Raw genomic sequence first — 16,916 nt, 5'->3', positions numbered from 1 at the left:
ATCCCCACAAAACAGTGTATTAAATTTTTCTACATGGAAAGATTATAGAAAATTAAAAAAAAAAAAAAAATACTTTACTTCTAGAAACCACTTAGCATAAGAATTTTAAGAAACTATTAAAATTACTCTTAAAAACATGTGTATTTATGATAGAACTAAAGAGTAATTGAAATTATTTTGAACTAAGTTTTCAAACAGTATAATAATTGTTGCAAAAATCAACAAGTAATAGTGAAAGAATTGAAGTAATGTAGCTGTTCTTATATAACTAATTGACGTATTTATGCAAAACAGATGAAACCATTTGACATCCATTCATAGGGAGCTTTTCTCTAATCAAGAACATAGGTTTTAATGAATGAATACAGCATTTTAACAATAAAAAGATAAAGATATTTACTTAAGTACACAAGTTAACTTTATTTCAAATGATTTCAGTATGTAACGAAAAAAAATCTTAGATTGCTTTTGTAACAAACAACTTTGAAATGCAAGAAAAAAAAATCAATTATTGAATTTCAAAATATATAAAAGAAGAATACAACTTGGTTATAAAATTAAAGAATCCCATAAGTCTGAAGAAAAGAAAACCTTTATCTGCAGTGACAACAAATAATATAACAGCAAAAAACAAAGTTTTTTTTAATTGAAAGTTCAATTCTAGCAATTAAATTAAAAATGCGAAGAAGTAATAACTTTTAAGCTTTTAAGGTCTTAATTCAAAAACGAAAGATTTCTTCTTGAAATCATGATTACAGTACACTAATTACTTCGAGACAAAGGAATAAAGGCAAAAGAGTTAAGGTAATAATGAAGGCTTCCTCTTTGCCTGTATGGTTGTTTTGTTTATATTACGTAGCATTGAAAGCGTATAAGGAAATTTCAAGCTAGGTAAAATAAACAACCTAACAGACACGGAAGCAATCTTAGTAAGTTCATCCTGTGGTTAATAAATAAGATTCAATACTTTGACGTTTAGTAAAAAAGATGCACAAATATGCGGCGGTGTATAATCGCACCTATTTTACTTTTTTTTTTTTTTTTGAACAGATAATTGGCCAAAAATGCGTAGGGAATTAGTGTACTTAATTTTGTAAAGCAAAAAAAAATTTTTTTTCTTCATAAAATCAATTTTTCCTGATTTTTTGTTATTTTTTCAAAATTCCCTGATATTTCCCTGACTTTTCCCTGATTAATAAAGTTCCCTGACTTTTCCCTGATCTGTCGCCACCCTGATAGAGTTATGCAAGAGAGTGAAAACTGAAAAAGGAGGCAGGCAATGTACGACTTCTGAAACTGAATAATATATCAGGGCAGTTCTCAAAAGGTGGGAACAAACACAGACCTCAACTTTGAAGCTTCAACACCAAATAACTTTCATTTTAATTAACTCAAAATTTTTTGAGTTAAACTATAATACTGTATAGAGACAAGAATTGACATAAATTATGGAAAAAATGCTCTTCAAATGCCCTTAAAAAATATTTTCTTTGCGAAAAAGCACAATTTTGGACATACCAAAACGTTAACTGAGCAAATGTACCATTAAAAAAAAATTTTTTTAATTATTTCCATGCGTTTCAAAAAAAAATTAAAGGTATGAATCTTACACTGAATAACTTTTTGTTAATATTTTACACAGATAACAAAAGTTAAGATAGATTATTTACTTTGTAAACGATTTAAAAAAAACGTAACTTTGAAATTTGATGTATGTCCAAAAGTTGCGATCTTTAAAATGCTATTATTTGAGAACTAAGTATATGATGTTTTCGTTTTAAAGGTATTTATCGATCCTCAGAATCAATTTTTAATTGTTTAAAAGTGTTTTCATAATCTTTTATGCAGTATCTTAGAAGAAAAATAATTTTTCTTAAACATACATGTGAGATGTCCAAATGGCGTTACGATCTTGATGCCGATAATTCTGTCCGTTTATTTATAATTTTTTTATAATCCACTGTCTTCTAACATCAATAAAAAAGATTATTATGATGTTATCTTCTTTAATCCATAGGTATTTTGCATAATTAATACGTTACACATTGAACAATACATAAATTACAGTAGAAACATGGCTGTTTATGATCGAACGAAAGCCATTTTGCGCGAAAATCGCCAAGCAAACCTCCGTTGGCGACAACACAGTATACGATAAGCTAAAGGTTACCAGAGGGGGATTCCAGTTTGACAAATGTAGTTAATCGTCAGCTGCACCAGTTTTGGCGACTTTATCACCTGCACTAGCAAATTTTTTTTTTCCCGCCGCTTTTATTATTTTAGAATTTTTTTTTCTCTTCTTTCTTTTGGAAACATAATTTAACGATCTCCAAATAGAAATACGAATTTCTTTTTTCAATAATTTTTTTTAAGACATCGTTTTAATTCTTATGACATTAGAAAATATATTCATTATTAAAACTGTCACTTTTTACATTCTTTCTTAAAGCGTATTTTGTTTATTTTTCCTTTAAAAATATATATATATGTCGTATTCATTTGTCTCTATTTTTATTCCTTATTTGTCCCAAAAAATCAAACTACAAGTTTGTATAATTATTTCCATGAAGCTTTTTTCTACCTTTCATCAACTTCTTCAAAATCATTCCAAAACTTTATTATACAGTGGCTCCCAAAAGTGTTCGTACATTTTGAAATTTTTTAGTAAAACCAAAATAACTCAAAACTGAATTCGAATATTAAGTCCAATAATTTTTCACATCATTCCTATGTCATTCTAAATATAACCCATTTGTTTTTTTCAAAATATTGACGGATCTTCTTTTTGAAATGGGTCAGAAAACGAAGAGACAGAGAAATAACACGCCACAAAAGTCATCGTACACTCAAATATTTTCGAATAAATTCATTATTAAAATTATCATATGCCATTTTATTAGTATTTTTGCATTGTGTTGACCCTTATAAGTCATTTGGCTTTAATTTTTTGTTTATTTATTCCATAATATATTGCTTATTACTATAAAATGGCTGGTATTCGTAAAAAACCGCAAACGCCATTAAAATTTGAATTTTTTTCCCACAGTAGTGGTAAATTGGTTTGAAATGTCTCTAAATTAGTTAATCTATTTGTTTGTATAGTAAAGTGCTTGATAAAATGCTTTAAAGAAAGAAATCGGACCGAAAACAAGGTAAGAAAAGGTCAACCGGCAAAGTTGATAAAACGTGATTGTAGATTTAAAGTTAAAAAATTTATGAAAAATACACATTTGAGTACTGTAAAAGTTTCTGCAGAGTTAAATGAAACATTTTACATTTAATTTTCACCTAAAATTGTTCACCAAGTTCTTTGATTAGCTGGAATAAATAGGACTTCTTCCCGCAGAAATTTTCTTGGTCGTGCGAAAAACAGAAAGCTTACGGTTTTCGTCTCAAAATCAATGATAAATAAGCTAAAAACAGTTTAGAACCATGTCTTACTTACAGATAAAAAGTAATTCAACATTTTTGGTTAAATTGTTGTATAACTGTAAGTAAAAGAAAAAATTAGGAACTTAATCTTAAAAACTTAGTTGGATCAGTTAATCAGGACGGTGAAGGTGTTTTAGTGTGAGGTTGCATATCAGCATCAGGACTTGGTAGTTTGTAATTTTTTGATGGAATAATGAATCATGCTGTTCCTTTAAATATTTTAAAAACCAATTTTGAACTCTTAGTCAAAAATTTGGTTATTGGAAACAACTTTGTCTTTTATCAAGATAACGATAAGCACACGGTTTTCAACGTTTGCGTCTAGTGCCTCGAAAATTGTCCTAAAGTTTAGAAAATACCACCTCAATCTCCAGATTGTAACTTAATGTAACGTATTTAGAGATATCTGGAGGCTAGATTACGAAAATAGGGCTTTAAAACGAAATTAGAGCTAGAAATAGTAATACCCGAAGTGTGGTAGAACACTTACTCAGAAATTACGCTAAAAAAAGAAAGAAAAAGAATGAAATCTATTCCTAGACGTTTAAAAGGTGTTATGAATACTGTATGAAATTCTACTAATTAATAACTTAATCAAAAGTTAGATTATTCATTAATATATAGACATTTTATAAAATGTACGAAGACTTTTGTGAGATAAAATTTCCGGCACTTTTCGGTTTTTGATTTTTAAAAAATTAAGTTTTAATATTTTTTGAAATCTTTTCATGCAGTTTTGTTAAAAATTGATCATAGATCTTATAATTAAATACCTATTCCGAAATATTAATTCTAACCAATGATTTGGGGCCTATTTCGTTGAAAGTCGTAGGTGTACGAAGACTTTTGGGAGCCACTGTATGTAAAGATAGCCATTCAAGTACTTCATTACTATCCTCTTTATCATTAAATTGCAAAATTCAAAAAGTAGTAAATAAAATTTTCATTGGAAAAGTTAAAAATCAGATTAACAGTTGTCAAAAATGATGAAACTTACGTTATGATGATGTCCAAAATCCGTTACCTACAGGACAACAATGTCCAAAATCTGTTACCTACAGACTGCTAATTTAATTTGCTAATTAACAATTTTTACAAATACCTGCTGTCTTTTCATGTTCATATATTGTGTTCTAGGTATGCATACTATAGAATAAAAGCAAAATTGATATCAAATTCGAAAATTTTTGAAATTGCTCAAAGTTAACTTTTTTGTTCCCACCTTTTGAGAACTGCCCATCAACAAAATTCAATTACCTTGCAGGATGCTACATGTACTCGTCACGTTTGCTGTAAAATTTACTCGAGAGCATAATATCAACACATTTCGGAAAGTAACTAAATGCATGTATATGGCAACCTTTCCTTCTCAAGAACACACTGAAAATTTATGAATGGAATTAATACCCAGTCGTGACTTTGCTTTCCACTTTTGCTTTCTGGTGGTTCCTGAGCATAGTACATGAGTGATCAAGAAATGCCAAGTGCTTTAAAAACCTACAATACTTTAGTTGCTTACAAACGCAGTTAAAAGGGGAAGGGGGGCAGACTTCATGCAAATTAAGAAATTATCTTGAAGCAGTAGTGTACATACAATGCTTGACAATTGCTATGGAACAAATGATTTATGAAAATTTGTCTCTCGGATAGCTGGCCAATGGAAATAAATACAAGTTCAGATGGCTTGGTTAGGGTGTCCCAAAACATGAAAGTAGCTTTTTTAAAACGCATAATCTCTTATTTTTTTCCTTTTACATCAAAATCATTGAAAAAAAAAAGCTTCATGCAAATTTGAAGCACGGAAACCCGTATCAACTCACGCCTAAAGGCCCAAACGTATAAATAGCATGTGTATATGTGTATCAGGGTTCATACTCTATTTGGGTGAAAAAATTCCATAACTTTTCCAAAACTTTTTCATGACTTCAATGAAAATTTTCATGACCTCGTTACACAAAGAGAATAGCACTATTTATTCTCAAACTTTCTAATTTTTTGGTAATGACTATTAGCAAAACGTCTACATGAATGCCACAGCCTCATTGAAGCACTTGCTTGTAATGGAAAAAATATAAGTGTACACTTAAAAAACTAAACTATTATTTGTCTTCATCATATAAATTTAAGTAAAATAAAAATGCAATAAAACGAATATGATGATGCTTAAATGTCTAATATTGTTTTAAAATACAGGAAGAATGATATTGAATGGGACAAAGGTTGAATGAGTCATCACTAAGTTTCAATAAATTTGCTTCAAAAGTTGCCTTTTAGTGTCAATAGTGCCTTTAATCATCCACGTAACTTGATAGTATTTTGGCTCTTTGAAGTAAAGCCATATAGTTTGGTTTTCATGTTTCTAAACCAGATCTTTTTTGAAAAAAAAAAAAAAAAAGAAAAAAAACCCATTCAGTAATGAATCAATCTACTGATTCAAAAGTATACTTGTTTTGTTTACAAATTTGCACTTTTTCAAATGCATATAATTTAATAGATTTAGAAATTCCAGAACACGTTCGATTCCTGACATTGAACGTAGCAGTGTGTGGCATAGATCAGTTTTGTGGGCTGTATGTTGGGCACTACTGTTTTAGAGTATTAAAATTCCTCTTTTTCTGTATTCTATCACCTGACTAAAGATATTTATTTTCTAAATCTTCAACAACTTCAGATAAACTCTGATAAATTTAATAATAAAGTCTTTATGAGTGATGGACTCGAACTTGGATGCAATTGAACTGCCTCTTTTGAGTGGGCATGGCAAGACTAAGTATGTGAAATTTTGCTACTCAGAATATAAAACATAACAAGTGTTGAAAATAACAGAAAATTCAAAATAAATGATGTCCAAGCAATAAAATTTCATTACAAAAAAAGGCAAGCATCTGCGACAGAAGTGGATGCAATGAGATTTCAAAATTCAGATTTGATTTTTGGATCGTTCAATTTTCCACTTTTAATAGCTTTTATGTACTATACTGTTAAATCACTCAAGATTTCTAATGCTCCTTCAGTTACTGTTATTTTCTCTTTATCCAGGACATTTTTTCATGACTTGAAATAAATCCATGACTTTCAATGAAACTTTCAATTTTCCATGACTTTTCCAGGTCTGAAACTCTGCTATCTTTTTTCCATGACTTTCCAGGATTTCCATAACCCGTACGAACCCTGGTGTATTCATGTGTATATGTGTATTCATAAGCAAGCGAACGCTGGCGACACGATACTTTGTGAAGCTCAAAAGAGCTGTAAATAATGCACAGAAATCAAATGAAAACAGAAAAACATATGTTGGGGGGGGGGGGGGGGGATTATCCATGGCAAACTGTCAAACGTGTCAGTACGAAATACATCCCAGTCAGCGAGTGCAGTATAGTTCTTCCATAGGAAACGAAACATTGCAGTGGAATTGCAAAGTTTGAAAAACTAGATTTTTAAGAGGAGTCTCAAAACACTAAATTACGGGCTTGAAACTGCCCTCTAACGGACAAGTTCTGTCTGTTTTGTGACATCCGAGAAGTAAATTTAACCATCAGTGAAAGTGCAAATCTCGCTATTCGAGAAAGCATCATCTTTTGGGAAAAGACACGCATTCTCACCAAATCGTTGCCAAATTGTGGGAATAAACTTAAAAACCTGTGTATCAAATTTGGAGAGACTTACTTGGCCAAACGGTCTAGGCGCTATGCGCATCACAGAGATCCTCACAGAGACTTTCAGTTTTATTAGTAAAAATAGCACATGCTGATGCACTTCGGTTAATCAAAATGGAGGAAGATGGGATTTTCTTGCAACTCTAAAGAGAGCCTGGCCGATGTGGTCACTTTAGATGGAGTTGATAAAAAACTGTCCGACAAAGAGGAAAGAGCTCGACTTTGAGCTTTCAAAAGAAAACAGGCGCATGAAATACGATTCCGCTTCAACATCCTCGGAATTGTATGAACCTGTACAAGAAGATCTTCATTGAGCTCTAGTGAAAATATTAATTCAGAAGATTTCCCTGAAACATATAAATCAGAACCTGGAACAAGTGCTCCAGAACATAGGACAAATGTTCCAAAACCTGGAACAAGTAAATATGTAATGAGGAACGATTTCATTGCTCCAAAGTCAGTTGCTGCATTGGACAGGTGTCCAAGTATACGAGATTATGTGTTTATTCTTGAAGCTACTATTGACACACTTGGGTGTAACATTGATGAATTTCCCATAGGTAATTTTAAGAATTTGAACCGAAAGTAGAAGGAGCACGAAGGAGGAATGAAAATTGCTTTTCAGTACAAGGTACCATATGTAGTGAATTTACCTTGGGATATGAAACTGTTGCCTGCTTTGAGTGCTCAAAAATCAAAAGAAGGTGGTTATCTATAGTTATTTCACATGGATGCGAAGAACAACTCATTGCTGTGTCTAAACTGGATAATTATACAGGAAAAGAACAAACACAGGCTGTTTGAAAGGCAGTTTTAGATTGGAATCTTGAAGACAAAGTTCAAAACCCTCTGTTGTGATGCTACAGCTTCCAAAACAGGTCCTTTAAGTGGTTCTTGCACTATTCTTGAGCAAAAATTTGATAGAGAAATGCTTTCCTTTGCTTGTCGCCATCATATAGATGAACTGATCTATCCCACTAAAATAGTGCTATGGATTAGCTGCTGAGTTTTTCCAAACTATATCCTAACGTGGAAAATTTACTTTTACCCTACTGAACTTACTAATATTACGGTCAGGGATGACTATCAAGAGTTGATAGAACTGCCTATCATGTTTTTAGGTGGAGATACAGAAAAGAATTTAAAATAAGACTACCGGGAGCCATGCACCAAGCTCGATGGATGGTTAGAGCGATTTACTCCCTAACACTATTACTATTTAGTTCACAGCTAAAATTAGAAACGAAGTAAATGAAGCATTGTTTGATGTCTGCTTGTTTGTAGTGACAATATACGTGAAACCATGGTTTCAACGCATTTTGGCTGTCAAAGCACCCAACAAAGATTTGTGCTTTTTGAAAAATGTGTACGAAAATGTGGACCCAATTATCTCAAAAGCTGCTCTACAAAAATTCATCCAGCTTTTATGGTATGGTCAATAATATTTCATTCCTTGATGTGAAAAAGACTGTCTCAATGCTTAGAGCAGTAAACGATGCAATCAAAAGAGGTAAAAATGATTCACGACTTTCATGGTTTGCTAACAGCTGATATAAGGAACAAAAACAATTTGTGTTACGTTGCGTTCAAAAGCACCGGAAGCTCTATCCTGCCTGCGAAAAGCAAACATTGAAATAAAAATATGTACAGTAATGTTTCTTGTAGTCTAATGTTGTTGTAAATATCTGCGTTAAATAGATGTCTCATGTAGCATGGGCGCCCATATGCAAAGTTGCAAGGGGGGGGGGGGGGCTCAAATATTTTCCCTGTGGTTTAGCAGAATATTTTCCCAGTGGAAACCGATTTCAGGACAGATTAGAGTCATTAAAATATGACATTCTCAATAATTTATTCATTTCTGGATGGAGAAGAAATGTTTTTACATTTTTGCAAAGAAAAAAGTACAAAAAGCAAGGAAGTTCTAATTTCAAAGGGGGGGGGCCTCGAGCCCCCCCCTTGCTCCCCGATATGGGCGCCCTTGTCATGTAGTAAGGAATGATATAGTTAGCAATCTTTCCACTGTAGTCGCCGTACAGGATTTCAGGTCCAACTTAAGACTCGCTATCTGTATGAAAGACAGTGCATACAAGCTCAAGATTCGTACGAAAATTCACGCTATTTGGTATTTAACACAAATAGTGCTAGATGTTGAAAAAGTTTTTTCTCCAAAATACTGTTTGGTTCTTGAAATATTTAAGAGTAAAATATCAGCAAGACATCATTTGAGTACCTACGATCGTGGACGACTAGAAACAAATCAAATCATCACTGCAGCAATTGGTGTATCGAAAAGCGACATCTCGCGGTTTAAGAAGGCCGCTGAAGGTGGAAATGCTTTGTGAAAGCATGCAGGGGTCTTGGTAGGAACACCACATCTTCAGAGGATCACTATGTAGTCCCCGTGGCAAAAAGGAACAGAAATTTCACTCCTGGACAGATAGCTGCAAATCTTACAACCACTACCAGTACGCATGTTTCTGCAAGTACCATCTCACGACTATTAAATACGGTTGGCTTGTATGCACAGAAGCCCGTGTGTTGAATCCCACTTTTACCATGCCATCGTCTAGAGAGAGATTTCGCAGGTTTAAGGAACATGTTGGGTGGGATCATCAATGTTGATCTAGTGCAGAGGTTCCCAACCGGTGGTTCGCGAACCCCCAGGGGTTCGCGAGGTGCAGGAAGGGGGTTCGCGAAAATTTCGGTGCAATGGCGGATTTTTCCTAGTTTGGTAAAAAATTATAAAATATACAATTTGCACACATAGTTACTAATTTTTTTTTTAATTTGAAAACGCGCCAGACTCTTGTATTAAGCTCAAAAAAAAAAAAAAAAATCTTTCAGCGGTTTTATAATCTTGGTTAAAAAGAAATTTTCTCATTTTTTTTCGATAGACAACAAAAAGAGATATCCTTCCTTCTTTATTGCGAGGCGCCATGCAGAAACGTTGTATTAAGCTGTAGCGGGGATCACGATGACCTTAAAAAGGCGCCATCGAGTGGAGTCAATCAAACAATATACATAATATACATATGTCGAAAAAAATAAAGAATTCTCAAACAATGCATCATAGGGGAATTATTTCTAATCGGGTTGAAATATAACTCGGGAATTTCCGTCGAATTCAGTCATCGAATAGCAGACATGACAGCAAAAGGCTCCAAACTTAAAATTTATTACTGGATTTTACCCATCTGTTCGTTTTCAAAAATATATAACATCAGCATGCTCATAGTTCTGGGGAAATAGTTGTTAACAGACGTATTTAGAGATACTTTAGAGATGCTTGAAAACAAGTGATTTTGTTTGCAATTGGTTTTGCTACGTGAACTTGCTACTCTGTTTGTAAAGTTATAATCGTGTTGGTAATTTTTATGATTTAATAACTTTCTGCTGTTATGGATCGATGGTTGAAAACTGGTAGTTTGGTTGAGCGACAAATGGACAAGCAGTCAATCGATCAACCCTCAACATCAGCAGTAACTTTCGAATCAACACAGGATATTGAAATAGATAGCTGTAATGAACTGCCGCCTCCCCCGACTAAACAGAAAAGTGAACTAGGGGAGAAAAAAGGAAAAAAAGCGAAAATATGACAGTGACTATTTACAAATGGGCTTTTATTTTACTGGAGAAGAGTCTGAACCTAGACCGCTTTGTCTTCTCTGCAACGAAGTTCTAGCGAACAGCAGTTTGAAACCGTCACTTCTGAGAAGACACCTCGAAACAAAGCATCCGACACACAAAGACAAACCTATCGAATATTTTGAAAGAAAATTGGAATATAATAAAAAGTGTAGCGTCTCTACGTTCCTATTAGAATCCAACGAAGATAGTAAAATGGCCCTTGAAGCTTCATATCGAGTCAGTTATAGAATTGCAAGATCTGGACAGCCACATACAATTGCAGAAAATTTAATTGGACCGTGTGCTAAAGATATTGCTAAGTGTATGCTGGGAGAAAAGTCAGCAAAAAAAATTGACCTGGTTCCGCTATCAAACAACACAGTATCACGCAGAATTACTGATTTGGCAAGTAATGTGGATAAAGAACTTGTGAATAGAATAAAAGAGAATAATTTTGCGATCCAGCTTGATGAGTCGACTGATGTAGCAAACGCTGCAATATTACTTGTCTATGTTAGGTATATTTTTAACGATACAATTAAAGAAGATGTACTATTTGCAAAACCTTTGAAAACCAACACAACTGGAGAAGCAATTTTCGAACTGGTCAACAGTTACTTTGAAGAAAATGGAATAGATTGGTCTTTGTGTGTGGGTGTGTGCACGGATGGTGCAAAATCAATGACAGGAAAATTTGTTGGCTTTGTGGTGCGAGTAAAGAAGATCAATGAGAAAATTGAATGGACTCATTGCTGCATTCATAGACAAGCATTAGCATGTAAGCGTATTCCCGCAGAATTATCCGCTACTTTGAATGATGCGGTAAAAATTGTAAATTTCATAAAATCACGTGCCACAAACTACCGTCTATTTCACGCGCTTTGTGAGGAATTGAGAAGCCTTCATGTTACTTTACTTCTTCACACAGAAGTTAGATGGCTTTCCCGTGGCAAAATTTTGACACGCTTATTTGAATTGAAGTCAGAAGTCCAAGCATTTTTTGTTGATCATCCATTTCACTTGTCCACTTGCATATTCGATCCTCTTTGGATGCAAAGGCTTGCATATTTAGCTGACATCTTTTCAAAATTAAATGAATTAAATCTATCCTTGCAAGGTGCAGTTGTTAATATTTTCGTTGTATATGATAAAATTGAAGCTATGGTAAAAAAATTGAATTTCTGGATCCAATGCCTGGAAATGGGTGAGTTTTCTTGTTTCACTTCTCTTAGTAGTTTTTTATCAGAAAACTCAATGAAACTTGATGAAAGCGTTAAAAGAAATGTATGTGAACATTGAGACGAGTATTTTCCTAATAGGCGTAACGTCCCTCTCTCAAACAACTGGATACGCAATCCTTTTGAAGGAAATCCATGCTTAGAGAACACCCTGACATTACCTGAAAAGGAAATGCTCATCGAGTTATCCTGTGATAATTCATTGAAAACTACCTTTAAAGAGCTCTCGTTAATTGACTTCTGGCTCAGTGTAAGAAATGACTATACCGTTTTGTCCAAAAAAGCAATTCGAATTTTATTACCATTTTGTACAACATATCTGTGCGAGAAAGGATTTTCCTCCTATACTTATCTCAAAGATAAATACCGAAGCAGATTGAATGCAGAGCCTGATTTAAGACTCAAACTGTCAGACATTGAACCAAACTTTCAGTTTCTTTGTTCCGTCAAACAGCCACAAATATCGCATTAAGGATTTTTTCCCCAATTTAAAGTATGCTTAAAAAAAATAGTTGATTTATAAAACTTCTTGTTTATAATTTTTCTTGTAGATGTAGTTTTAACTTTTTATTAATGTTTGCACTTAATGATATTTTACAATTATATTTTTGTTTATTGTAATCAAATGCTGCAAAAAATGGAAAGCAAACATGCTGTTTTTTTATTGTTTCTTACATGTTACTAATTTCAACATCAGGGGGTTCGCGAACTTTTTTGCCTGTTCCAAGGGGTTCGCAAAGAGAAAAAGGTTGGGAACCGCTGATCTAGTGTAATGTCCTCCGACTGTGACAATAGATTCTGGTAACCAACTATTGTGGAGAGAGCATGGAATCTGGTATGCTCAACAATTTGTCTGTAAATGTGATCGGTACAGCTAAGGCGTGGGCAGGCATGCACAATGGCAGAACACCGCTTCATATTTCTGAACAAGAAAGCATTACATCGCTATGGTATTGCAGAGAAGTTATACTGAATCATGTTTAGGGAGGGCTGTAGGTTCAGACTTTCTCTTTATGAACAACAATGCATGGCCACACAAGAGAATTGAAGTATCAGACACACTGCAATGTGAAAACATTCTCCTAGATGGTAAAGCGTTGGCCTTTGACCCAGGTTTTGACCTGAGGTGGCCAGACGGATTTTCAAGACGCAGAAAATCATCAGCGCTCATGTCCTATGATTATGCCACATGTAAAAGATCCCTTGAGTACCTATTTGTTTGGCTTTGAATTCCCTCAGCAAAACTAAACACTTAGGGCAGTTTTGTGTCAAAGAGAGCCCAGATGCCTTCATCTAGTGGAAACTGGGCGTCAAAAACTGCTTGTGCCATGCGTCAGCACCTTGATAATTGTACATGAAAGACTGATGCCTCGTTTGAGAGCCCACTAGGTCTGGTAAAGGCCAAATGGCCTCTTACACATCCCCACAGGAAAAAAAAAAAAAAAACAGTGATTTTTTTCAGCGTGTACACCGTCATACCACTTGCGCCCCTCTTGGGGAGCTATGTAAGCTGCTGTCTTGAAGTGCATTTCAAGACATTTTATTTAAATTTAAAAATAAAGCTATTTCTTTTCCTTGGAGAAAAAAGCACTCATGTGCACAGAAAGAGGAGGCAACACTTTTGAAAAATGTTTTCAATAGTAAAGTAATGTTTTATTCGAGAAGTCATGCCCCCCCCCCCTCCGGGTTCCATTTGCCAAACCGTGCTATGGGCAGCTTCAATACTAAGTATGCAGTGAGAAGATTCAAGCACTTTTTCTCTCTTGCGACCCCTATGCAGTCTAGGTCTTGTTGCTTTGCATGGATGCCCATATACATTTTATAGGGGGGGAGGAGGGGCTCAGATATTTCCCCCATGGAAACTGATTTCAGTACAGATTAGAGTTATTAAAAGTTGACAATTTTTAATAACTTATTCATTAATGGCTGGAAAAGAAATGTTTTTACATTTTTACAAAGAAAAGAGCACTAAAAGCAAGGAAGTTCTAATTTCTAGGAGGGAGGGGAGGCTTGAGCCCTCACTTGCCCCCATGTTGGTTTAGGATCACTGACGACACCTCTACTATTTCTGGGGAGGGGGAGAAATTTATGTACATTGAACGAAAAATAGTAAAAACCACTTCATGAAAATATTAACTTTCCAAAGCCAGGGGGAGGGGGCAATAGACTCTCTAAATGATGGGCCTGTTTGTAGCTCTCTCCATATGGGGGAGGGGACATGGGAAGAAACCTTGTTTCATAGGTCTGTTGAAAGTGCTTAAGTAAAAGCTCAGTGTTAAAACTTTAATTCAAAAAATTATATTTTTAAGAACCAGTTAAATGCAAAATAATAAATGAGCAGTATAACATTTTTTGGTAGAAAATTTGGCTTCCCTTTCTTTCAGCTGTCTGGGAAAATATCTTCAGAGACCATACCTACCACACATCCAAGTAGAATTTTGTCACCCAGAAAATCAAAGTTAATACCTCATTAGGGGTTAGGGGAACTAGTCTGGCTTCACTGTAGATTTGCATAAAAAAGTAACAGCAATTTCCTAGAACTGGTCCAACGCAAAAAAAAAAAAGAAAAGAAAAGACACAGCCAATTTAAGAAACCATGGAATATGCAATGAGGACTACATTTCAATTTTGTTCCAGCGTAGCACTGTTTATGTTGTTGTAATAAAGCGCTATAAGAGGCTCAGTTTTAATGTCTAACTTGCAATTGAAACTAATTGATTTGAAAAGTCAAGAAATAAAGTGGTTTTACGGTCTAAAACCGCTTCGTTCCCCTAAACAAGTCCCGCTCTTTATTTCTAGGAGCATGTCAAAATTAAGTGAGGGCACACGAAATGTTAGTTCACGCTTAATAGCTTTGCTAAAATGATACTAAACAAAAAATTTTGAACCCCATTTGTAAAATGTGAAGTATTAAATAACGAAATATAAATGTCACAAAAAACTTACGGAAGCACCAAGAATTATGAAAGTGAAACCAGGCTCCGAGTGGTCTTTCGTTTCTAACAGTTCAAGTGTTTCTCTCAACAATGCAATGCATTGAGGGGATGCAGGAATATCACAATTTGTTTCCATGCTGGCACGAAACGAATAGTTATTACTGACTACAACAGTATCGCAGTAGGACACCTCACCTTTCCCAACTTGAAACGAGCGCGACGACAGAATACTGTTGACACAACCCAGATTGACGGTTGAATGAAAAAATGCAGTTAAGTTTCGGCGAAGTCATAGAGAAATTACATTACACTGTGTTAGGCGCTTTGAGTGGAAAAGTCGAAAGGCTTTAGAAAATGAGTCTCTCCTCTCAACAAAAGAACAGATCTTCCTGCATGACGTAATACGTGTGGAGCTCTATATGCAAAATTAATCAAATTGAAATCCGTGAATGTACCTTTACGTGCCAGTATTGCACGCAGTGGAAATTATTTTTCAAAATCCAAAAACAAATTTGTTACTAAGCCTTTTTTTTTTTTTTGCTGCGGAAAACTGCAATCTGCTTAGCTGCTCGGCATTTGGATGCGTGAATAGTATGGGAAAATATCACGTTGTCCTTAGTATTATGAAGATTACTTTGAACTAACGTTGAAATTGTGATGGCAGAGTTTTGAAATGAGGAATTTTAGGACAAGTTTTCGTTGATTCATTTATTTATTCATACAGAAGTTAACCAACTTCACATGCACAGAGGACTGCAAATAAATCGCCTTTCCCTCCGGACAAATGAGAATGATTTACAGCACAAAGAGCAGGACCGTCGTCATAGGGGGGGGGGGGGGGTGAGGGGGGGGGGGTGTCTCACCCTCCCAGTGATTTCATGCAGTCGGCAAAATCAGTTCATAAGTCGGCATTTTCAATGTTTCGGAATTTCAAAGCTTTAATTGACAAAAATTTAAAAAAAAGTTATCATATTCATACAAAGTTATACATCTAACCTTTTCATACTTTGCGCAAGAGAAAATAATGAATGGTGTCTCCGTTTACATTCAGTTTTATTGCTCACACAATGCCGATTGCTTAGTTTGCGACTGTTCATTTTGCCGAGACAATAAGCGTCCACTCAGAAAATTCAGCTAGAGTCGGCATTTTTTCTTTTTCACCCAAGTAACACTGAAACGTTACGTCATCGTTACATCACGTTGCAATTAGTTGAAACATCGTTACCGTTTCCCACACAACGTGATATCACGTTGCTTTATCGATTCGTTACAAAAAGCATAATTTTGAAACGTTACATCACGTTGCAAATTTCTTAAATTTGTAACGTTGACAAACAGTTGCAAAAGAAACGTTACTTATCGTTACTTTTCGTTGCACCTTGCCTCGTCTTCGGCAACCTCTGAATCCTAGTGGCCATTTTCAGTAAACAACTTCTGGCTCGCTATGCCGCCATTGTTTGCAGCTTCGCAATCGCGATCTCTCATCTCTTTTAGCGGTAAGTACTTTGTATTATTGTTAGTGTATTATTGTTGATATACTTATTTAATTAAAAAAAGTGTTATTACATATTTTTATGATGTTAATGAACTGCCGTTGGTCGGAGTTTGAGTATTTTTCCCACCGTACTTTTATTTATAATATTTTGAAAGAATAATGGTAGATGTTTTTATTTGAGTATTTATTCATTGATTTCTTAAAAAGATGCTGAAGCTTGGGGATATGTTCCATTAATAAGCTATAAAAGCGATAAATGATACCACTTTTTACTCATTTAATCGGCTTTTTGCAGAATGATTTTGACGAAATAATTGTAGCAATTTTTTGAAAAAAATTTGTCATGTAACTGAAATTATCTTTAGTAATAATACTTCAAATTTTAGTTAAAGCACTGAAGTAAGAGGATTTTTTCAAAACTTTCATGCCTTTCGAAAAATATTTCTGGAGTTCTTTAGTAATAATAATAATTATTTTTTCAAGGATTTATATTTATGAAAAAAGTTTTTATTTAATTTGCAGTAATATCGTT

At 34.3% G+C, this 16,916-nt stretch overlaps 1 protein-coding gene across 1 annotated transcript in view; it reads right to left on the bottom strand.

Moving 5' to 3' along the window:
• LOC129225139 (glucose-6-phosphate 1-dehydrogenase-like) overlaps window positions 1–15,098 on the bottom strand; it is a 78,532-nt gene extending 63,434 nt beyond the window's left edge. The window contains exon 1 of the mRNA XM_054859700.1: window positions 14,900–15,098. Within this exon, the coding sequence (XP_054715675.1) occupies window positions 14,900–15,025 (126 nt within the window). The 5' untranslated portion in view covers window positions 15,026–15,098. The remainder of the gene's footprint in view (window positions 1–14,899) is intronic.
• Between the last annotated feature and the right edge of the window lie 1,818 nt (window positions 15,099–16,916).

The sequence above is a fragment of the Uloborus diversus genome, chromosome 6 (genome assembly GCF_026930045.1).
Source record: "Uloborus diversus isolate 005 chromosome 6, Udiv.v.3.1, whole genome shotgun sequence".
NCBI lineage: Eukaryota > Metazoa > Arthropoda > Arachnida > Araneae > Uloboridae > Uloborus > Uloborus diversus.
This window is presented reverse-complemented; position numbering and strand designations above follow the sequence as displayed.